The following is a 24932-nucleotide window of genomic DNA, read 5'->3' on the forward strand; positions in this document are numbered from 1 at the left end:
ACGAGATGCAATCACGATTTCGCCCTATTATTCTTCGTCACCTTTTTCCGACTATTCCGTACGACGGTTTAATCATTAACCGCTGTTAGTCTTTGTTACCGCTAGATAATGTTTAAAAATGTCTGATATATTTAGAAAAAGGATTAAAAATTGAGAATAATAACGATTTTCTTCGGCAATAATTTTACATTGTGTCGAGCGCAAAATGGCATCAATACAATTACTATAATGTCCTTTATTATTAGTATAATAAAGTATATCTATCAAATTAATTACGGAGAGAAAACCGGTCACAATCGAAAAAAAAAGTATAAAAATTTAGAGTGTTTTTCTTGCTAATTTGTTGCTCTATTATTTAGTTTATTAGACTGTAAGATATAATTAATCATATAACGGATGCGAATAGTATTAACGAATATGTCGAGAATGAGAAATTTCTCAGGCAATAATAAAGTAAATGCGAGTTTCTTTGTAAATGGCGAAGCTTTGACTGATTTATGAGACACGATGGTTACGCGCTTGAAGAGAAATAAATTCTAATCCAAATGGGTGCGATTAATCGCGAGGATCACTGCGACGAGACGCAACACTTTCCCGTTATAAAGCTACCGAAACTCTATCGAGTTCTAAGAGAGATGAATAAACGAACGGCATCGGAGAACCTTTTCGCTTAATTTGTGCGAACGCAAAATCGTCTTCACATTATGTCTTCACCGAAAGATATCGCGCGACTAAATAACTGGTAGTTTGGGTGACATCACGCCGACAATTTGTAGCTTTCGTAAATTATCCTTCTCTCTTTAACGCTTGTTGCGTTTCCAGGAAACGATGTTGCTCTGAATTCCTCGCTATTTTGTGCAACTATATTATTCTATTTATCGTTTCATCGATTTAGGTATCTGTCTCAGCATAAATTAGAATTTTTTGTGTTGAAGTTGCTTCGTTTTTTTTTGTCATTAGAAAGTGTTATATTAATATTTATTTAATATTATTACTAAGAAATTAAATTTTTGGACAGATGCACAAAATGCATATGTTTTTTTAAATATTTTTTATATATGTATTTATGAAAATTAGATTTTGGGTTAAATTTAAATTAATAAAATTGTCGACGATATTAGTATGCTATTATTATATTTTCATCAATGCATTTATTTTTATAGGACCGTAGGAAGCACACTGGTCATGGATCCGATGCTCGTCTGTAAGAAGACACGAAGGCTAAAGGGAAAACTCGCTGACATTTGCCGTAAGGAACCATCCCTGTTGAAAGAGATTGCAAAAGGTGTTCAAGTAGGCACTAGGGAATGTCAATATCAATTCCGGAATCGGAGGTGGAACTGTACGACTATCAAGAGATCTCTCAAGAAGATGCTGCTTCGCGGTAAGTTTTTAAATTGTATACATACCTGGTGAAAAATTCCAATTAACAAACTCAGAATTCTAAAAACAAATTATTCCGGAGATAGTTTCATTAAATTCGATTTTATTTATCATTCGAGAGATCTTTTAGTTAGACTTGCTCGGTAAAAATGAAAAAGACTTTTCTTTTTGGTTTTACTAAATATTTTTTGTCCGATATAAACGAAAGGAAGAAATTAAACATTCCCGCAGGTTTAGATCCTTTAGCGTATGTCAGATACTCGATCCCGTAATAATTCGTGAATCCGGTCGCATTATTCGCGAGTCATGGGCGCAAGGTCGAGCTCTATGCTGGGTACCAGCCTCGCCCTCACCGAGAAAAGGATTTCGGATCCCATGAAGCTCTTTTCAGGAGCGAGAAAGGGGCCTACGCACGACAATGCACACACTAGCGGCAGATTACAGGGCGCTACTCGTTCGACATTAGGCAAACCGGATGTCGATTACACACTTCCCTACGGGTCCTGAGGGCGATTCGTTACGATTAAATGCCGGTACCCGATCGGCACACCTCCAGAATGGGCTACTTCTTTAGGACCTTTAAGGACCTTTCTACGTGCGAGGCCTTTAAGGTACCCCTCCGCCTGTGGAGCCTAACGTTGACCACTCTATACCGATTCAAGTGTATTAACGATCGTAAAACACGATGCACATAATAGCCTTGATATTTTCATGTTTTTATTGCGATCGTGTAATCGACGATTATTCGATAAAAAAATGATATATTATTACACATTATTATTCCTTATATTGTGTTTTACACTTATATTTCAATTATATCCACATCTAGTTTTTTGGAAATGATATAATATATGTGACAGAAAAGTTATAGTTTTATAAAAATATTGAAAAAAAGAAAGAGAAATATTTTAAAAAATTGATATGTACATATATATTTTTTACTGTAATTTTTATTCTATTGACTGTTAAATCCGGATATATTACAGACACGCGTAAAGTGGTAATTATTTTTAAATTAACCTTAAGAGGAGATCTCTTAGATGTACAGTTTCGGTGGCTAGAAAAGAGAGATAATGACTACTATCTTTAATGTTGGGACCGTTTCGACACGTATACAACTATGAAATCAACCTGTAAGTAAGGTGTCACAGTAAATAGCAGCGCGCAGTAATATGATAATAATGATAATCGCCAACGACGTACTGATGGGAATGTTGGGAAATAAAAGTTCAAGGAACTATGTCAATTATAGATCATTCATGTCTTTACCTGCGTTTATGTCATTATCATCCGTTAACAAATTGATTCTTGATGACTTGCTTGTTTCGTTGTCAATGATTTACACCAAAAATAAAGATGATTAATGTACTATAACAAAGAGAAAAATTTACTTTGACCAAAGCTATTTGTAATAATTTGTATAACTTCAGTAACACTCTGTAATGTATTTTGTGAACTTCGAACATTCTTAAAAAATATTTCTATGACAAATAAAAAAATACAATTTACGAGGAAATATATTTATATAAAGTTTTCCACATTTATAGAGATGTCATATTATTTTTCTCTTTTTGACATGAAATATGAATTTTATTTAATATTAAGAAATATATAATTTTATTTAATATTATTTTAATTGTTTATAAAGCATTAATTAAAACTTTTATATATTTTTAATTTTTTATTTGTTAAATTTATACTTTTTCATAAATATGTGGCAGTATTTTTTACAGAGAAATATTATGAAGCTGCATACATTATCATTATTATTTTTGTACGAGAAGCCTATTTTTTAAGTGTATTTCATAAGTTTAAAAAAATAAGCTTTTAATTTTATCTCGAGACTATATTTTGTACGAATATTTTTACGAATATCATTTTTGTCGGTCTTACGTAAGTAAACACATCAATGCATCTATTGAGTTTACGACACCATCACGGATTGCGGGAATCAGTAAACAAGCGTGAATGACATGTTTTTTCTAAGAAATAAAAAAATTGTGTTTTTTTTTCTCTATGATAAAAATCATCTCGATCACGACGATCGATCGATTGACTTTTCTACTCAAATGCTTCTTTTTTTCCTCCATGAGGTAAACCCGAACTCGGAACGCGTGACAAAAAGTGAAGCTGTCCGCGTGGCTCGCTCGCTCGCACAGAGCTAGCTGTCCGATATATTAATTTCGGATGATTGGCCACGATAACGAAATCGAAGGCAGCATGTCCAATAGACTGTGCTGGTCTCTAGGACCCGCTATCAGATCGGTGTCTTATGGTAGCTTGACAGATTGACACTGTCCGTCGGATATTAGTGGATATATGTTGCCTTAATTAAAGCCTCACTGCCACGACGGGCCGCGACCGGTCGTCTTTCGATCTCGTTTCCCCCCGCGCTTTCCCCTTTATCCGCACTCTCGCGATCTAGAGATCGCCGTCAATTTCATCGATCGTGATTTGATGCAGGATCGTCAGGGACCTCTCAGGTAAGATGTTAAACGCGGACGCGCGTGGAATCCACGCCCGACGATCGATGATCGAATTAAGCACGACACCGTCGAGAATGCCTGACGATCGGCATTCGCTCTCTCCGTGAGATGCGGGAGATAGTATATTATTAACAAGACAGCGCATTCGTTGGCCCAAATAAAACGATAGTTTAATTAAGCGAATTAGTGTTACACTTTGTGCTTTCATCTGTTTTTGAATATTTCAGATATCCAAATATTCCGCAATATTCAGATTTCTAGGTGTTGTCGTTATTTGCACTCATATTAGGATAAGTTATTGAATAAGGGAATAAGTACATTATATATAACGTTATAATTTTTTTATTATTCTTTGTCGTACATACTTATAATAAAGTTCAATGTATGAAAAAATTCTCGTAGACCAAAAAAAGCAAATTAAAAAATATGAGACATCTAAGCATTACGGATATAAAATATTGAATAAATATTTAAATATTTGATGGATATATTTTATAGTTGTACGGCTCTGTGCTGTCGTATTAAATGTTGTACACAGTGATTGTTCGACATTTTAATTACGATACCTCTCGCGAGACAAATTCTATAATACCGCGTTTTACGATCAGTTTGGTATCGTCGAGATAAGCTGATGGAATAATCGAATACAAATTGCGCTTAAACGAATCTTGCTGACACGTTCCGCGTGTCTTCGATCGAAATAAGATCGACGCGGTTTTCGAACGCGTTGTAATAATCTAAGATTAACGACGCGTAATACTTGAGCGTGTCGACACTTTAATTGAATTCCAATTAACGTAACACGTAATACGTGAGCGGAAAACTGTTTGAGTGTTGATTAAATCTCGGGAATCAATCGAAATATACTATATGTAACGTGTAAACAATATATGACTAGCATTATGCATCATTTGATTAAACGTTGTATTATGACACTTTTGAAATTTTATTCAGATCTGCTAAAAAAATAATGACCTATAAAAAATTAAAAATACTTTCACATGCATCCATTTTCTTAGCAAATCTCAGATCTCTTACTAATCTGTTGCTTTATATTATTTATTATTATTATCATTATGATTTGTTTAATAATTAGATTTTTTAGTAATGATTATATCTATTATTTATATTTATTATTATTGATAATTTTCCAGAATGCAGAGATAAAGAATTTATTTATAATTATTTATTCTTTTATGAAAAAGGATTAATATTTTTTTTATAAACAAGATTTGTAATCTGTGGATACATACTTGACATCTCTTTCTTTAATTACGTAATAAACATTAGTTATTTTGATTAAGAACATCGCTATCAAGTTAGTTCATAGCATCGAAACTTATGCAGCGGACAGATGAGGTCCTAATTTGCGTTTCACCTAACACTTACAATCTTGTTTCACCCCATAAAAATAGTACCGCGCTATAAAAACGATAAAATCAGATTACACGCTTCATCGGGTAATCGTAAAGTTCGTGGCGGTATCCGCACTGCGCTGTAAATAATATGAAGTCTTCGCTTCAACAATGAATTGGAATCTATCGGGTACGAATATATTCACCTTTATATCTTTTGAATCTTATTGAAAACTGGAAAAAAAGGCTTGAAGAGCTAAGCGCAAAGTATAAAAGCGTAAATAAAAATACAAGCTTTTTACGAAAAGAAAACAAATTTATTCAATCCAAACGTTTCGGTTCGTTTTTTTTTTGAACCAGCTTTTTTTCATAAAAAACTTATGTTTTTATTTGCATTATTGATGAATTACTATTTTATAGCGGTTGTGTCAGATAAAAAAAACAAATATCTTTTCAAATGTCTTTTATTTTTATAAATGTCTTTTTGCATCGAATGATTAATGATACGCGCACGATTAATGATAATGAGTAACAATTAAAATCGTTGTATAAATATAAGAGAAAAATATATATTAATATATATTCATACATTTATGTATATTCACATATTGTATGTTTTATTTTGTAATATGTAAATAAATATAAATAAATAATAAATAATAATAAAAGATTAATAATATTAAGAATAGGAAGTACAAGATAAATTAGTTTGCCTGACAAGAATCATTTTGTGTAGCAAAGCATTGAAGCCGAGCAGTGAAGCTAAAAATTTATACTTTAAATAATGGGTCTGTCAGTAAAAGGCTGGACCACAGGTATATAAATCTCGTCTACTGAATGTGTTATTGGTACGGATCGATGACAGGGACGGCGATGTGTTAACCGGTCGTTCCGGATGACAATTCTCGCCATCGTCATTTATCTGGGACTTGGCTTGCGGACAGCTTGCTCTAGGACGTCTCGTGTAAGAATTACACTTTTCATTGAGCCGTCCCATAGTATCCTTGTGTGTGTTCTTCCTATTTTGGGATTATTGTACTCTTATTGAATTGTTATTATTAAAGAATAATATTTTGTTATTATTGTTAGTATTAATTACTTATACACATTATTATTAATGTGCTATGTTTTCTTGTTTACATTTGTATTTTTTTAGTCAAGAATTGAGTTTTGTCAGATTGTTTATAAAGCAATATATATTATTGTATTATTGTTAAAAAGAACTTAGGCTCGAAATTTTTTCTGTTAGATGATATAAAAAATAGAAAAAAGAAACCAGATTGTATATATTTTAAATTATTAAGGAATATATATTAATATATATAATATAAATGTATTTTTTTAAATGTGTGAACTTGAAATTGTGTACAACATAAATTATGTCGAAGAAAAAATTCGTCAACTTATCGCTTTTAATTCTCAGCGTAACGGCTCGTTTGTTACAAGTGCAGAATTTGTGGGATATGGTGAATAGGGTCCATTGACATACGTCGAGACTATTATCTGTTACAAGCTAAAGACAGATCGCCGTTAGAAATCTAGGCGGTAGAAATAACGACTTTCAGGGCCACCCGTCTTGAGTAGAAAGATTTCAAAGAATACATGGAGTCTAGCTACCGAATCTGTTACTAATGTAATTTCTCTCCGGGAGAGTTTAGAAAAAAATACTTTTATGAGAAATGTGAAAGGCAAGTGTTTTTTCTGCTTCAACAGATATAAAAATAGGGACAGGGTAAGGTAACGAAAGATCTGACCATTCTTAATTGTTTGTTCTTTGTCGGGGAAAAAAAGACAGGGGTCGGGAAATAATAAAGCTGTAACAATAAAAAAATATTATAAATGGCAAAAAGATTTAAAAAACAATTTCAATATTGAGAAAACAATAATGTAGCACTACAATAATATTTTTCGTTGGTATTGTATAGCGAGTTGTTGCAAATTAGCATTTTCGAAAAAAGTTGTTTCAATGCCACAAAAAGAAGATATTTCCTGTGAAAAAAAAATTTTTTCCCAAAGGACAGAATTGTCCGGTTATTTAGTAATTTTCACGGAGAGATGAATCAACAAGTTTCTTTTTCCCAAGCCGAAAATTCGACGATACATCAGAGGTCGATGTCGCTTATCTATCGTCCACTCCCGGATACGGTTCTAGGGAAAAATTCCTAACGGGTGCCTGATCGGGGAGAGCGGATAGAGAGAGGGAAAAGGCGCATGAGGATCCACGCTACCGGCGGCGCCTATCTTAATTCCCGATTGACGTTTATTTATCTGGCGACGTTTAATTTTTATGGGCGCGATGCGGCCGATAGGTTAGACCCGGCAGGTAGCTCCCGCTGTGTGGTCCTGCGGGGACCCCGGGGGCTCACGGAGTCTGGTATAACATTCGTGGACGAGCAGCACCTCTTAATTGAGGGGTGCCGCGTGTCGCGATAAGACGAACACGGGCGTCAAAAACCCGTGGAAAGAGCTACCTCTGGGGGTAAAGGGAAGCGGAGGAGGCAGGAATTTATTGTGGTGCTGCTGCACGCAAGAGATCCGGCTCTTCTCGCAGGTACGATCGTCGAATCGATGGGCTTCGGCCAAATTAAGAGAGTGGTTTTCTTCATTCATTCCGAGATTCCACGGAATCCACGGAGTGACGAAGAAAACAATTTCGCCTAAGTGGTCGCCTTCTCGAATCAACAAATTGCTCTCTCTTTCTCCTCTTCTTGCCTCTGAAATGGTATATGATCGTTGAAGGGAGGATAGCCAGAATATCAACGTAATGATTTTATTTTTTTCATTGAGAAGAAACTTGAGGTTAATGATTGGATCGTGCGCTTTTTCGAATCCTGAAGAACTTTCTCAAGTAGTTGAAGTGTCGCGATGCCAGCTGCGTCACGATGCACGTCGATTTATCGGTAGCAATTGGATTGATTGCCTCGCTCTTGCGTCGACTTTGTTTTACCGCGTTTAAGCGCTCTTTGCTACCTTGGGATTACCTCATGGAGACGTCTCTTTTTCTTCGCCGTTTCCCAACTCTTTAACGAGGATGCTCACCTTGGGGCATTAATAAAGCCGAGTGCCTTTGCCCGTTCACTCGCGGTACTTTTCTTCCGCGAGAACGATCGCAAAATCATTTATGTTTCTGCAAATTGAAATTTCTTTCAAGATATAGTTCGCGAATGATGAATGCAGCGATAAAAGCACAATTTTATGCATTTATTTTTTTATTACTGACATAAAAAAATACTTATTTTTATAAACATATACACGTTAGCAATAATTTTACTATGTAATAACTAGCTTTCATCACGTCAAAAGAGTGGTACTGTAAATTGAAAAATATATACGAGATTATCGAGAGAACGCGGAGAAAAGAGAAGGGAATAACAGAAAGATGGGAGGATCCTTCGATGCGCTGGTATACCTGATGAAAATAAAAAGGACAGTTTACGCGTAATAAAATGTGTTACCGCAGAGCTCTTCCACGAAGGTGGTCCGACAGGTACGCCCGCGCTTCCCGAATCTTCCTCGCGGGGTTGCCTGGGTTTTATTCCTAATAGGACAGGGCGGCAAGTTTAATGGAATCTCCACTAAATCGGATACTAATTATTTGGCAGTGAGGGCGCCGACGATCCCGCTAATATCGCTCGTAAAATTTTCGGTTCATTTTATTTTACGATTCTTGGCTTCTTATAAAACACAGACATGCGTAGAGCAGGTCTGGAATAGACAGGGACGTGAAATTTCAAATTCGGAAAATTCAAGATTGCAAAAATTCTACAGCGAGAGATATAGAAATATTCTTAATATTATAAAGGAAATATTGATTTTTTTGAATTTTTGAACGATAGAGTCTGATTTTTCTAATATCTTACACGTTTTGTTAGGATTTCCATGCGTTAATCAAGCGGGAAATATCAGCGGGAATATTGTCGTGCGAGACCTGCGGCCTTGACTCGTCCCTTAAACGGATTAAGACCGTGCGCTGAAATTTGCGCGAACGCGAAGCAGCGATAATCAGAGGGACTGAAACGGATTTAGCGACGTGGCGTTAAGTGTTTCGTCGTCTCGCGAATGCGCTCCGTATAGCGTTCCCAGCTTGCCCGCTTTCGCGCCTCTGCCATTTTCCATCTTTCTCACACGTACGGAAATTAAATAACGTCACGCATACGTGTCAAGCACCTACTAAAAGGCCTTTAAAAGATGTTTGTCCTCCGTGTCGTTCGAGCTTCGTCAGTCCGTTCCGTGCCGATTCTCGTGGATCTGTGCGTGCATCATTGTCAATGAAATGTTAAAGTTCAAGTGCATGCAGGATTGGAAAAATTTCTTTGCCAGAGGGAAATATTAAATGGCGGTGAGTTTATAATTGTATTTGATAAAGATTATTTATTTAGATGTATAAAAAAATCAAAGTTATTATATTTTAACTTTAAAACATATTTCGATCACATAATGGATTTTCTGTATTCAAACAAGATATCTTTTGAATTTAGAACGCAGGACCATTTCAAAAGAATAATTTATAATTAATACACAAATTGCGTATGAAATATTATCACAAGATATTTACGTTTTAAATTGTAAAATTTTTAAATAATTGCAAAAAAATAAGTTGTCAAATGTCATATATTTCATGTTCATATATTTCATCATTATTTTATTTTTACGTGAAATATGAATTTACAGCGAGATAATTAAACTAAAATTTAAAAATAAAAAAAGTTAAAAATTACATTCACGCTGTTATGTGCATTGACCTTTCGTTTGTCCCAAAGAAAGTTACTGAAGCAAACGCAATCGTGACTACAAACTGCGTTCATCGAAAGCATTTTACTCGCAATAACCATCATTATCGCCTGCAGTGCTACTTGTCAGGACTATAGGGATCGCTATGGGGGGTTTTTCTCCTTCGGTTCTTATACAATATTGCCAAAGATATATACGCAAAATATTATTGGCGCACACCGAACGATGGGTCTGGAGTGAGCGTGGATTCACATGAATTATTTATGAGCCGGTGGCACCCTCACGACAATGGCAACCATGAAAGCAACCATGAGCGTCGATCATGGTAGAAGCGTGTCGAAGTATGAAGAAGAAGGAAAGCCTGATTTTTCTCGCTTTTCTAGCCGTCGTAAAAACCGGTAGGAAGGAAATTATCCGTGACTAAAGGCGACCGGTCCTGACACAGGCGCGGGCATCCCGTATCGTGGCATCTCGCGAGAAATAAACGCATAGAGAGGAGAAGAAAGAAGGAATATTTCTCGTCTTACTTACTGAGAAGACGAAAGCCCGTGTCATTTTATTAACACTATTAGCTCCGATGTTAACATGAACCGTGCGCGCACTTTCAACGAACGAAATGGAATCTATAAATGGAAGGTGCAACCGCGTGCATGCGCATATAATTAATCTTTGTATCAGATACATCAAAAGTTAATTAATATTAAAAAATAGCCATATATATCACGTGAATTTTATTTATTTAATTGTGAATCTTTGATTTTGTTAGCTATTATTGATATATAAATATATATAAGCCTATTGCTTTTTCAGGTACAGTTCTTGCAAAGAATATACAAGTATATGTATAACTTTAACCAAGCATTGCTCGCATATGCGATTACTCTTTGTAAGAACTGTACCTGAAAAAGTAATAGGCCTACTATATCGCGAGAATACCCGGACTGGACTTCTCTCTACAAAGGATTGACAACAGCAAACAGTTTAGTGTCCCGTGCGTTTATTGTATCTCGACTACCGTACGTTTAACTCTTTCGTTGTTGGGAAGAGGAAGGGTGTGGGAGAAGGAGATAGTATAGGACAGACTGACGAAAAAAAGGACCAGGACAGATCTGTTACTCCGTTAGATGTTGTCGGGCTGACATTTGAATGCTTCGTCGATTCCACGGCGTCGAGAGAAGAATGAGAGAAACCGAGAGGAGAGAGGAAGGACTTAGCAGCGCGATTGTCGTCTTTATTTTATCTTTCTTTCACCGTATCTTATGGGTTTTTGTCAAACTTTGGTGCATTCGTTCGCGGGCTTTACAGACTGGACAACGGGCGAGTAAGTGCTCTTCTTCTCCTCGCGTGCATTATATTCACATCTAGTCATGTGACACTTCTGATTTACCAATATATTTCTTACGCTATATAAAATATCTGTGACATTTAAATTTTAAACTCAGTTGTTGTCATTTCAAAAACTTTGACTGCATTTTTGAATTTTTTGAATTTTGATGGTTTTGTAAATTCTTATCCTTTTTTTAAGATATAGAAATTAATTATCCGTTCTTATTTTAATTTTAACGACACTCTGCATATCTCGCAAGATAATTTTTATTAAAATGAAAGAGGAGAGTCTTTTAACAATTTTGCATTAAAATATATTCATTGAGGATCACTTGCTTTGTCTTTTGAATGTATATAATATTAAGTGGATAATTTTAAGAAAAATATTATAGAGAGTTTTACTTTCGATACTCGCGATAAAAAATATACAAAAGAGGGTGAACAAAACTATATAGTACGATGGAACAGGTCATTCTCTTCGATTTACTTTAGGTCTCTTCGGTAATTGTTACGGTATCGTATCATCATATGACTATATGCGCGCTTGGTGCATCTTGAGAAACGCAGCTTAGAACTCGGATGTTTAGCGAGAAGGAGAGAAGAAAGGATAGATATAGAGAAATTCCTGCAAGAATCCAGCGGTGATACGGTATGGCAGCGTTCAAAAATCCGCTGGAATCCGCGCGAGGAAAAGGCGAGCGCGCCGGAGGAGCTCCCGCCGCAATTGGTCATTCCGCGATTTTTGCCGGCATTCATGCGTCTGTTTCTCGCGCGGTATTTATTGGAAAGGTTTTCTCCCTCCGTTTTATATGTATATGTATATACGCGTGTTCCCGGAGAGTCGAGAAGCGGGCCGTCGCGACGATCTGTGGTACTCGCGCGAGCGATCGAACTGATCCTCGTGGTACCCTCTTCGATCCTTTTTCCGAGCCCCCTCGTCGCGGATGCACTCACCCCACGGCCCTATAAACTGTCTTCCTCTCTCATTGAATCTCGATTTTATTTACGGATACCCATAGAGATTTATCGTCGTTCGCGCTGCACTTTTCGTTTTAACCTGCTTCAACGTCGTCTGCTCTTTCCTTTCTCGTGTTTGCCTATATCGTTTAATGTTATTTCCTTCTCTTTCTCCTCTCTATCTTTCTTTTATGCCCTCGGATACATCGTATTTTTATAAAGAAGATATTATAAATAATAATAATATTTATAGTGATTTTTTCCTTTATTCTTTAAAATTATCTGTCACGTGTTTAACTAGAGACAATCAAATATGAAAACTATTATTTTCTAAAAGATTTACATTTCCTTTATTAATTATAAATACTTACAAATATGCAAAGAATAGTTGTCCGTCATTTTAATTATTTCTATAACTTTATCAACACGTTTTTAAGACATTTTATTAAATGTATTCTAAATTATTTTATTTAAAAAAAATATATATAATGACAAAAAAGACTAATATTGGAAATTGCAGCAAATGTGTTAAGAACAAATTGTAGTATCGAAAACAAGAATCGGCGAGAATGAACGAGGATTGATACCAAGCAAGATTTCTACTGCGCATGTATCGGTGCATCCGGCCCGATAGATCGTCTCGCGGCTAAACAAATCACTCGGTTGAGAACGAATGATCGATACCATCTACGTGCGTCGATCGGGCACAACGGCGACATAATTCTTACAATGGCGATTCGACGCATCGCCGCAAATTGCGCGCTTGCATGATTCGACCGATCGATTAATCACGGCGAGATTTACGAGGGATTTGTTAAATCTCTACAAGACTTGGATGACTGTGTAATGCAATTGCACATTTGCATGCTCTTCAATATTTCCACAAATGTATATCGATAGCGTTAATCTAGCATTATTAGAAGAGAGCATGTCAATATTAATAATTTATTTCTGAAAATTATATATTTTATTGTTGTTTTTATTTTTTAATATTAAATTTAATATAAAATATATAATATAAAATTTTACATTATTTATTTATTTCTCTACACTGAAAATTTTATTATAAAGACGATGTGTAAATTATGATTGGCTGTCTTGGACTTCTTTTTGCAAAAGATTACGTTGCACGATTGGAGGGAATTATACGTGAAAGGAAATTAATGTAAAAACTTAATTGATAAATTGAATAACATGTTATTCGATTCAATAACATATAGATTTTGCATAATTGGTCTTTTAAGATTTGCTACTATTAGGATTGCGTCACACTGATATTCCGTACGTAGTGAATAAAAACATACGGGCGTACATTTGCATAGCACAAGGATATTTCGCGTAATCCACAAGGTTACATAATTGACAAGCAAGTGGATCACGATCATCTCGACGATTGTATTTGCGGCAAGTGGAACGTCATTCGCGATGATTCCTCTTTCACAGTGTATAGCAATATTGAAAGAATGCCGCCGATGCACCGCGTATATTTATGCATATGTCAGTCGACGACGCTGATGCAATGCGAGTAATCTGCGCGAGAGAGAGGCAGGCGGTAATCTCTTTCCATAAACGACCTCTGACTCAATCTTCCGTTAGAGGATTTGGAGATATGCTCGACATTATTAGCGATACGAGAAGTTTATAAAATTGAAAAGTGCATGCCAACCATTGCGAACGTTCTTGATACATTAAAAGACATTTCGAGACAGTATCCAAATATCGTTGCCTGAATATTACATGTTTTAAGTCGAAAATAAAAAACATTCAAATATTTCGTATATTTCGTCTATATCGATACTGATCCATCGATATCTAATTTATTTTGATGTTACATGACGCATCAAAGTATCATAATTTATCTATCACTATCTTTTTTTAACAAGTCATTTCAAGTCGTATATCTGAGTTACATATGTCTACAGTTATTTTACTTTATGTTATTCATGTTGTATTAACTTTACGTATTTACGAATAAATATAACAATAATAATATAAATAATAAATATATAATAAATAAATATAACTATAAATATATAATAAATAAATATAATATAATATTAACATAACAAATAAATATAACATAAGCGAAGTAGACGATTTTACGTTTTCTAGAAAAACGACGAAAAGATATTTTCCGGAAGTGAAATTACTCGCTATGCGAACGTGTTTTATTACCGTCTGAGTTATTCCTTTGCCTGGAATAATGAAGAGAATGAGAGAAAAGACCCGCGAAGAAGGCGGCGAGAAGAGAGAGAGGTGGAGAAAGAAGAGGGGAAGACTGTTCGCGCAATTAAATTACGGCGTAAGTCCCGCTCCGAGGATAATGCCCCGGAATGCTGATAATTGGCCGAACCGTCCGGGCGACCCGAGACGAAGGGCTCACAGGTGCAGCTGGCGGCGCGGCACCGCGAAGAGATCATCGGCCCGCGATCCCTCGTGTCTAATTGATTCGAAGTGATTTATATTATCTGCCGTTCCCTCCACACCTCCAGCATTCCTCGCGCATCGTAGCGATCATCAAAATGCTCAGATGGATTGTCGTTCAAAGAAATATTTCGAGACACAGATCGAACAGCTTTCCTTCAGCCTTTCCTATGATCCATGCGTGTCCTACTAAAATCTATCGTTTAATGCAAGTTTGTATTATTACAAGATTCGTCAATTTAGATAATGAATATATTATATATAAAAGATGTGCTTGAATTGTTTAGCAGAAGTATCGATGTAAAGAATATATTTTATTTGAAACTGAATGTATCGATTTACTAGAGTAAATTATTGTCGATGTTAAATGATGCTTTATTTACAGTGTCTCTCAAATAACTTTGTTACTTATATGTAACTCACACACATAGATACCTAAAAATGTTAAATACGCTCAATATAACAGATTGAAATTATCTTTGATGCGTCGAAGAAAAAAAATAATGACTGCAGTCATATTTCTAAAAATTTCCTCGAGGAGGAATATTTTTTTCTCGACTTTTTTGAGATTCGTTCAGATTTAGGCTCGATCTCCACGGCGCCTGGAAATCCTGGAGCGAAGGAGAAGGTTGCGTAAAAAGAGCAGCGAGGACACGAGCTCTCTCGTAAACGATCCAACCGCGTGAGCTCGAAAGAACTCGATGCTTCCGTCATGTTAAAGGGCTCGATGTGCCGTTTCGAACGGAGCCGGAACGAGATGGAACGAGCGATCGATTGGCCATGAAGGAAGAAGAAGAGAAGAAGAGGAGACGAGACGGGAAGAGAAGAGAGAGCCAGCCAAGCCTCTCTCACTCTCGAGGCACCGATATCAGATCGCTCGTATAAAACTATCGTATCGTTTAAATACGCACTGAAAGGTGAGGCGATGCATCAGAAGATACGCGGGCGGTGGCAGGCAGCCTTCTTCTCTCTCCCCAGGCCTGCGTCCTCCCGTTCCGTCCGCGCTGTCGATCCGCGCTGAAGATACCCGCCTGGAATCCATGGGAACCACGAAGAACCAGACTTAACGCGTATAACTCCTCCGTAGCGTCACAGTGGAACCCACCATCCGGACCTCGTACGTCTCATCTCTGTGTGTGCCTCCAATCTTCTACTTTGATACACATTCGTGCTTTCTTTTTCTTTTACTTGATTAATTTTTTTTATTTCTTTTTTATATCAATAATATTGACACATTATTTTATAAGTAGTGTAACACAATAATATATTGTTTTAGAAATTTAGAAATTCTAGAAAAGGTACCTGTATCTAATAATAAATTAATAAAATATTACATATATGTGCATATAACAAAAAATGAAAAGAAAACGATCGAAACAATATGCGTTGTTCTTCTTGTCGGCGCAACGATCGACGTTATCAACATCACTCGTCTATATCGAAATAATTGACAGCGAATCTCACAACAAGTTTCTGAAAAGGATCGAGATGCGATGCAATTTCGCATCGTCGATGCATCGCTACTCGATATTCACGATGGCTACCGATTTTGCTCTTCTTTCCTTTCGCTGGAATCCGTAATTGGGCGGGCATTCCACGTTATGAGTTAATTCCGACGTACCGGCGTTGGAGCGGAGATCATATCGATGCGATTCAAGATCCGCGAGACGATCTCGATTCTCGACGAGTATTTCGCAAGAAGGACGATGTCAATTTAACGAGAAGACGTATTCCATATTGAAATTTTGCATTATATGTAGGTATAATATTCAATATGAATGAAAATAATATAAATTAATATCTAACTATTAAAGTTAATATTATAATATTATTAAATTTTTTTAGATACTCATTTACTAAATAAATAAAACTACTAAATAAATCGTAAGCAAGAAAGAGTTATTAACGTTCAGTATGATTAATAAGGTAAGAATTAAAGAAACGTGTAAAATGCACATGTAGAATGTGAAAATGAAAACGTGGTCTGACATGCACCCTGCGAAAACCGGATGCTCGCTGAGGGCTAGAGACAATGGTCGACCGAGCGATATTCCGTTTTGAAAAGGGGTGAAATTCCGCGTCGTGTGCATTGTCCGCTTAATGATTGAGTGGAGACGTGACAGGTGAAACCGAATACACGTACACGCTCCACTGGAGGAGTTTGCACCGGGCGCGAGTATCCTTGGATCCTCATGGGTACACCTATCGCAATCAGACAAGCGTGGGCTGAAATTATGGGACCCAATGGGCCTCTGCTCCCAAGACCTTCGACATTGACGATATTCCCCTTTCATGCTGATCTTTTCGTGAGTCCTATTCGCGATCGGCGCCACCCACAACTCACCAAACTACCGGATAGAGTAATTTGATATCTCAGACGTGGGGTGCGTACGGATTCAAGATCACGTGATTGAAAGAAATTGTACTATAATATTAAAAAAATGTTTGCTACGTACATGTAATCCGATGAGAAATCACAACGTTATTGAAATAATTTTATTATTTGCCGTTTCAAAAAAATGTTAATCACATATCTACTGTTACATCGATTAATTGTCATCATATATTTTGTTTATATAAGCAACTACTTGCATGTACAGTGTGTCTAATATCAAATTACACCTTGCATCGCACATCTATTTTATACTTGACATATGGATAACAATGTACGGAGATCTTGCAATATCATAGGAATATATATTAGGAATAGATACAAGAATAGATTTATAACTCGTTCATGGTTATAAACACTGTCGTAATCGGATCTATGCCCGTACAGATCAACTGACCTAGATCATTCTGTCAAGTAATGATTTCCGCAAGACGTGTTTGTTGAAAAGTTGCTTCAATGTTTTTAAAACTATCTCTCTAAGAAATAACGCAAAAAAGTATTATTATGAGTATAATATTATTGATTTATTGATCACATATATATATATTATTACGCATATACATATGAAAATAAATTATGTTAAAATTGTATGTACAATTGGACGATTTTCAACCGCAAACTGATTCTCGCGGAATTTATTAACACAAAAATATTCTTAAATGAAACTTTCTGGAATTTATTAGGAACTGCAGCATTAATTAATCCTAAAGATCTCCATAAGATACACACAGGAAGGCTTTAAATTGTCTTATTCACCGATCGACGCGTAATCCGATTTGTTCCTCGAGCGATCTGATTGCGCGACCTTCTTCAACTTTACTCGCCGACATTGCTTCTTATCTTCCGACATCCTCCTTCGACTTCGAGATTCTCCATACGTAACCAGGAGAAGATTCTTGCTAATTTTGTTTTTATTTGTACTCGCTTACCGTATACATGGCGCGTTTCTTCTTGTTTTGCGATCGGTGATTTATGTCGCAGATCACACTACTACTACGGTAATAGTCCATTAATTGATCTTGGATTCTCTACCATGTGCTTTCAGATACGCGGGAGACAGGTTTCGTAAACGCCATCACCGCCGCTGGAGTTACTTATGCGATTACGAGAGCCTGCACTATGGGTGACCTCGTGGAATGTTCTTGCGATAAGATGACGTCGAAGGGTAAAAGCTTGCTTCTTTAATTTTTCTTATAATTTCATTCGCATCTCGATTTCTTTAAAACATTAAAATCATTATTATATTCCAGAATAAATAAACAGTATTACATTTACATATTTCTTCATTTTAATTCTACATTCAAGAAAATTATGTAGAGTATCAATAATAAATTCTTCAAAACTGCACTTATAATGTGCAATTTTTCCTCTATTATACACAATATTGTCAGTATTTCCGCGATGAAAGCAGGAGAAAATGTGATGATTTTTGCAGATAATCGTTTAGCTAAATTCATGCGTGCAGCCAAAGCCAAGAAAAATTTGCCAACGGAGGGAGAATGGGAATGGGGCGGATGCGGCGATAACGTGAACTTCGGCTTCAGAAAATCTCGAGAGTTTATGGATACGCCTTATCGTAAACGAAGCGACATTAAAACGCTAATAAAGCTTCATAACTATGATGCTGGACGTTTGGTAAGAGTTTTTTTTTTTTATATTTACACTTTCTTAAGCATTTTTAATCGATACTGTGTATTTCTGTTATTTGTATTATTACTTATTAATGCTTGAGGATAAATGATATTAATCTCTTGTAATCTTTTATACTACTGTTATAATGCACAATTTTGTGAAGATTGTGCACCACTTTTATAATTGCATACAATTGCGAAATGCAATGAGAAATATTTATTCGAAAGAATTCATTAAATGCGTTTAACACCTAAATAATCAATATGTATTCCAGTATTATTTTTTTATGACGCTGATTTTTTTACATCTTCAACATTCTAACGTTTTATTTTAACAAAACCAGATTTTAAAATTACGGCTATAATTAATAAGCGATGTGATTTATATTGATATAATGCATTTTTAAAACTGATCTCATTCAATTATTGACTCTTCGTATCTATGTATTTAGATTCGATTTGCTTTGTATCGTTATTAGAATCTTAAAACCTTTAGATCACGTTAGAAAGATGACGTTGAAAGATACATTGCATTCGACGTGCTGTTTACATTCACTCCTCAGGCTGTACGTAACTATATGAAGACCGAGTGCAAGTGTCACGGGCTTTCCGGTTCTTGTACGGTGCGCACTTGTTGGCGCAAGATGCCGTCGTTCCGGGAGGTCGGCAATCGCCTGAAGGAGTCCTTCGACGGCGCGGCCAAGGTCATTCCCAGCAACGACGGTCACAGTTTCATTACCGAGGGTCCCACGATCAAGCCGCCTGGTAGATTCGACCTGATTTACAGCGAAGATTCACCAGACTTTTGTAAGCTGAATCGTAAGACCGGCTCGCTAGGAACGACAAGTCGTCAGTGCAATGTAACTAGCCCCGGGATTGAGGGATGTGAGTTGCTTTGTTGCGGCAGGGGTTACGATACGAGAATCATCAAGGAGAAGATCAATTGTCAGTGTAGGTTTCGATGGTGTTGCGAAGTCACGTGCAACACATGCCTCGTCAAGAAGACCGTCAACACTTGCCGCTAGAGTGTCGACGTAAGTGAAAAACTTTTGAAGCAACGATATAAATATATGACAACGAGAATATATTTGGGTTTGATTTTGCATCGGTTAGAGTCGACTGAGAAGACACAAAGTATTGAGAGGAATGATTTATATTTCTGGCGCGAGTATAATTGTGGATTAGAGTCATAACGATATGACTTTGATTATGATTACAGTTGCAGAATTTCGGAGAGAGTGTTAAATGTTAACAATGCATTTTTTTAATAATGAAAAAGAATATTTATCCATATTTAATCACACTTACTGTCTTATTATCAATTTTTTATGAGAGGCGTTAGTGTGATGAAGTTATATCAACTGTTGCAGCATCCAAGCCATCCAATACATTAAATATTGATGCTTAACACACTATTATTATTAAAAAGCTTTTTGACTTTTATCGAGACTCTCACCGCTATTGGTGGTCGATGCAACCTTCTCTCGGTATTTTTATGAAAATGCTCTATTACATAATAACGTTTTGTAATATTTATGAATTTTAGGATTACGATCGTGAACGTTTAACGACGAATGTTCAAATGACATGTGATTTATAATTTACCGCGACCGTACTTTCGGTTTCAATTAAATTTAGATTACTAGATATGTGTTTAGGATTTCTAAAAAGGTTTCTTTATCGTTCGCGCGAACGCGAACAGCAGGATCGAGAACGTCAGTAGTGCATGCGCGTGCTAAGTCAGACGCGATGCAACTAGACGCGATTCTTCGCGCTTTGCGGGACAACATGTATCTTCGACTGCATATCTATGAATTATCGATAGCTCTAGAGCTGAATATTTTCGATATACAACTAAACGTAGTTTTATCGATAAAATATCAGCGTTGATAAAATAAATTGCAGTCAAAGATTTTTATTGTTACAATCGGGATTGGTCCTACATTCATATCACACTATCTAGATTTTTATTAGATTGTTAACCTCTTCAAAACTTTGATAAGATATTAAAGATAATTGTTACTTAAAATTTTTTTAATTTTAGATATATATAAGATATATTTGTTAGATTTAATAAATTTTATTAATTTTATCTTTCATATTTTTAATAAAAAAATTGAATATATTTTAATGAAAATTGAATATATTTTAATGAAAACAAATCGTTTTGACGAGGTCCAACGAGCTTCTACTATGTAGAATCGATCCTACGTATAATAGTTGTTATCAACATCGCCGACGCCGTCGACGCGAGGTGATCCTATTTTTTTACTCGGGCTGAAGCTTTCCACGTATCTCCAGTGCTCGTAATACATATTAATACGCACGTGTAGTCGTATGATGAATTTATGTAAAGTATATCCGTCGGACCATCATAACGCGCCGGTATTCGCATAGTAATGCCCGGTGAATCGCTTTTCTGCTTGAATCGCCGCGAGGTCAGGCTTCGAGCGAAATCCCGAGTGATCAACTCGACATTAACGACATATCAGAAACATCTCGACGTTATATGTCGCATCGAGTTTTTATGCAAATCTTCTCTTGTTGATTACAGTCGGAAAACTCGGGACATTGCTTTTGCTTGACGCGCGCGCGTGTGTGTATCCAGTTATGTTGCTTTTTCTCTCGCGTGATATATAAGCTTTGTGCCATACGTCGATCCAGTTTGATCGATCGATACTCGAAGCATGTACCGATCGACGAGCTTTACACGAGCTTCTTCCATTTCTCGAATAATCACTTTTTATCGGTAAAGCCTTATCGTGTCATAAGGCTTTTCTTTTTGTGTACATAAGACTGAATTTATTAATGTTTGCACTCTATTGCGCAATATGAATTAGTTATGGAACAAAATTGTACTCACGGACGAATCTCGTTTGTTAATATTAAGACTTATTAGCAGTGACGATTTATTTTAGGATGCGAACATATATAGGAAGAAATACATGATTAATTGTATTTGAAATTTCAGCATTTAACTTGTATTCAGCTCCACTTTGAACGATCCTTCTACTATTATCCTTCACGTTATTATAATTGTAGGTAAGTAAAACTACCCTATATATTTTTAACGACAATATTTTCTTACCTGTTTAATGAATTATAATAATGTGAAAAGTGCAAAGCATATTACTGTATGTTTGAAATTTTTGAAATCTTTTTTTCTCTTTAAATATTTAACTTAGATAGTACAGATAAATTTAAAATAGGTGATAAAGGGAGATCGGTATTATAAAATTTATTCTGTTTGTACATTAGTTTCGTTTTCTCTTTAAGAGTTTGAGATTGGACGTGTCAACAGTCTTCAGGCCAGTGTTAGATATTTGCCTAGTTTGTGTTTCTCTCTGATTTTGTTGATAGCTATTATTTGGATAGGACTTAGAAAAAAAATCTTTTGTCAAATCTTTGAGTAAAAACGAAGCGCTAAAACATTAATCTCCGAAGAGGTTTTTGGATGACGAGGAATTTTTGTACCGTTCTCACGTGCCGGAATACGTGGTAATAGGGATAAATTAAGGAAACACCGAGGTCTCGTATATCAAGGTACCGTGTAAAACATGGACTTTTACCTGTAATTCAAGTTTACACACGGCAGTCGATAGTCGGGCAGTAAAGGACTACCACCATTTCTTGTAAAATAGTTTTATGACCACCGTCAAAAGAGAGGAATTTCGCATAACCATAAAGATTGCCGAAGACTCGCGTCATATCGCGTGCATTCGGCGCGTTTTTGGCGATAACGGAAGCCATAAACCGAAAAGAAGCGAGCCTTTTCCTGTTTTTCTTTTTTATACTTTATTTTTATTACATTTTCCGCCCTGTCGACAGTTGGATAAATCTAAATTTCTGAAAATTAGATTTTCTTTTTGATTTATGAATATTTATGAATATTGCAGAGAGTTTAGCTTGACAATTATAGTGTTGAGACTACTAATTTTAACGTATAGATTTAAATATATTTATGAAAACAAATGAACAAAATCATAACGTATTTATAAAAATAATATTATTTTTACATTTGTATAGAAATTAAAATTAAAATTTTAATTAATATTTTAATGATAATTTTTAGAATCTTTAGACTTACAATTAGATATATTTTTCAGAGAAGGTTTTATTCGTCTCTTTATGTTTTTTTCAATTTTTTTAGAGCGAGAAAAGCTTTTTATTGTATTTTATTAGAAGAAAGATACATTACCTATTTCTAGATACATACATTATATAAATACAAAATGATAAAAAAAATATTCCAAAGAGTTTAGCTCAGGTATAGTGAGATTACTAATAAAACTAATACCAAATAATTCAAAAGAAAGCAATAATCTAATAACAAACAAACAAAGACCAGTTTCCGCAGCATCCGTTAAATCACAGTGTCTAATGATATTCACAGCATAAATTTCCAGCATAACATCACGAACGTCCGAGATTACTCGGGATTAACTTGGCGATTCACCACCAACGGTTCCACGCATTCCCACACAATCGCTCTAAAAAAAGAAAAACCCTCTTTAAAGAAAAGACTCTTAGAGAGGCGAGCTTACACCCTCTAATTTAATACGTGACGCGGCATGGCATGGCATGGCATGGCACGGTGCGGCGTGCGAGCGCGTCCGGGTAAAAGTCTCTTAATAGAGAGGTCGACCTCTCGGAGGTATGAAAGTGGTGAGGCGCAATTAGCCCCACCAAGGGGGACTGTCTGGACTCGATTAGCCCATGGCCAGGAGATTGGTCTGCCGCGGCACGACTGGGTGGTCCGAGCGGGGTAATTTTCGGCTGCTGTCGACGTTCTCCCCTTCGGGGGAAAAATGGCCCCTCGAAATTGGCCCTGGAGTTACCGCGCGCCGTAGGTCCGTCCGCCATTTTTAGAATCTCCATCTCCTGCCCTTCTTGTCTCTTTTCTCTCCCCTTCTCACCTGCGTTTCCGATCTTCGTTCCTCCTGAGCTGAGACAGACGTGCCTCTGACAAAGATCTCTCCCGTGGAGGAGAAGCGAGGCTTCCCGATAATTCAATTTTGGAGGAAAAAACGCGGTACACCGGTTATTACGCGCTGATGAAAACATCGGACCATCAGGAACGGTATGAGAATGCGGTTTCAATCTTCATTTCACCGTCGATCATCATCGCACGAACAATAAAGTGACATAATTTTGTACTTATTTATCGACACGTTCCACACAAAGATGTGATGAAATTTAATTTTATTTTTATATTTATTTTTAAATTAAAGTGAAACTTCGAAAATTTGATTACATCGATAAAATCTGGATTAAGTTTAATTTAATAACATTTGTTGTACTCTTTTAAATTATTATTTTATTTACGATATACAAATGAAAAAAAATTAATACATATTAATTTCACTTTTTTAAACGAACGGTCCTGAGGCCGACTCAACCCGAGGATAGGCTCTCCGTAAAATATGCGTGTGCCAAGATTCGCGCGAGTTTTACGTACGACGGGAACTCTCCCACGACGTACGACTGTCCGACATCATTCCCGGAACGATTAGGCGCGGAACAATGGGGCCCGCGAAACGCACGTGGGTCGTGACGCGCGACAAAACCGCAAAACGCGACCGTGATTAATCGGCCCTGGCCGCCCTCTCTGGTGCCGTGCAACAACACGTCGGGCACCACACGGGAACGCGCCGTGACTCCATTTTCTCTCTTCAGGTTCCCCATGTGCTCCGTTCGCGCAACCCTCCCGCGAGCGCGCGCTTAATGCGCGAGCACTCGCCCGCTCCACGTCTCTCGCCTCGTGGAAGTCGATGATAAATTTCTACGACAACGAGCGCTCGTTTGTGTACCTTCCTCGCATGGCGTCTCGGCTGGCAACAATTCTGACTGTATTTCTCACGAATGTAACATGGAAGGAACACATTCGAGATTTGCGACAAAGTCTACAATGATTATGTGCTGAGAAATTTGTTGCGTTTACGTAGAAATATTTATTTTTCAATTTAGTTCTGACATCGCGTGAGAAATAAAATATGCGTTGAAAATTTTATTTATTATTTTTAAATCGATAAAATATTTTAATTTAATAAAATAAAATATGTGTAGGAAATTATTATATTTGAATCGATAAAATATTTTAATTGTCTGATAATACATTATATTGCTTTGTAGCAAGACTTGCGCCATTTCCATTATTGATATGTTTTAACTAAAAAACATAACAATATAATAAAATTTTTAGGTATCGTAATCTAAAAATTTTTTATCAATATTTTTATATATATAT

General features: G+C 36.3%; 1 protein-coding gene across 1 annotated transcript in view; it reads left to right on the top strand.

The window, feature by feature from the left end:
* Positions 1 to 19754, top strand: part of LOC140668069 (protein Wnt-6) — a 34480-nt gene extending 14726 nt beyond the window's left edge. Inside the window, exons 2-5 of the mRNA XM_072896641.1 lie at positions 1164 to 1384; positions 18100 to 18219; positions 18490 to 18689; positions 19249 to 19754. Coding sequence (XP_072752742.1) covers positions 1164 to 1384; positions 18100 to 18219; positions 18490 to 18689; positions 19249 to 19710 — 1003 coding nt within the window. The 3' untranslated portion in view covers positions 19711 to 19754. The remainder of the gene's footprint in view (positions 1 to 1163; positions 1385 to 18099; positions 18220 to 18489; positions 18690 to 19248) is intronic.
* Positions 19755 to 24932: the final 5178 nt, after the last annotated feature.

The sequence above is a fragment of the Anoplolepis gracilipes genome, chromosome 7 (genome assembly GCF_047496725.1).
Source record: "Anoplolepis gracilipes chromosome 7, ASM4749672v1, whole genome shotgun sequence".
Classification (NCBI taxonomy): Eukaryota; Metazoa; Arthropoda; class Insecta; order Hymenoptera; family Formicidae; genus Anoplolepis; species Anoplolepis gracilipes.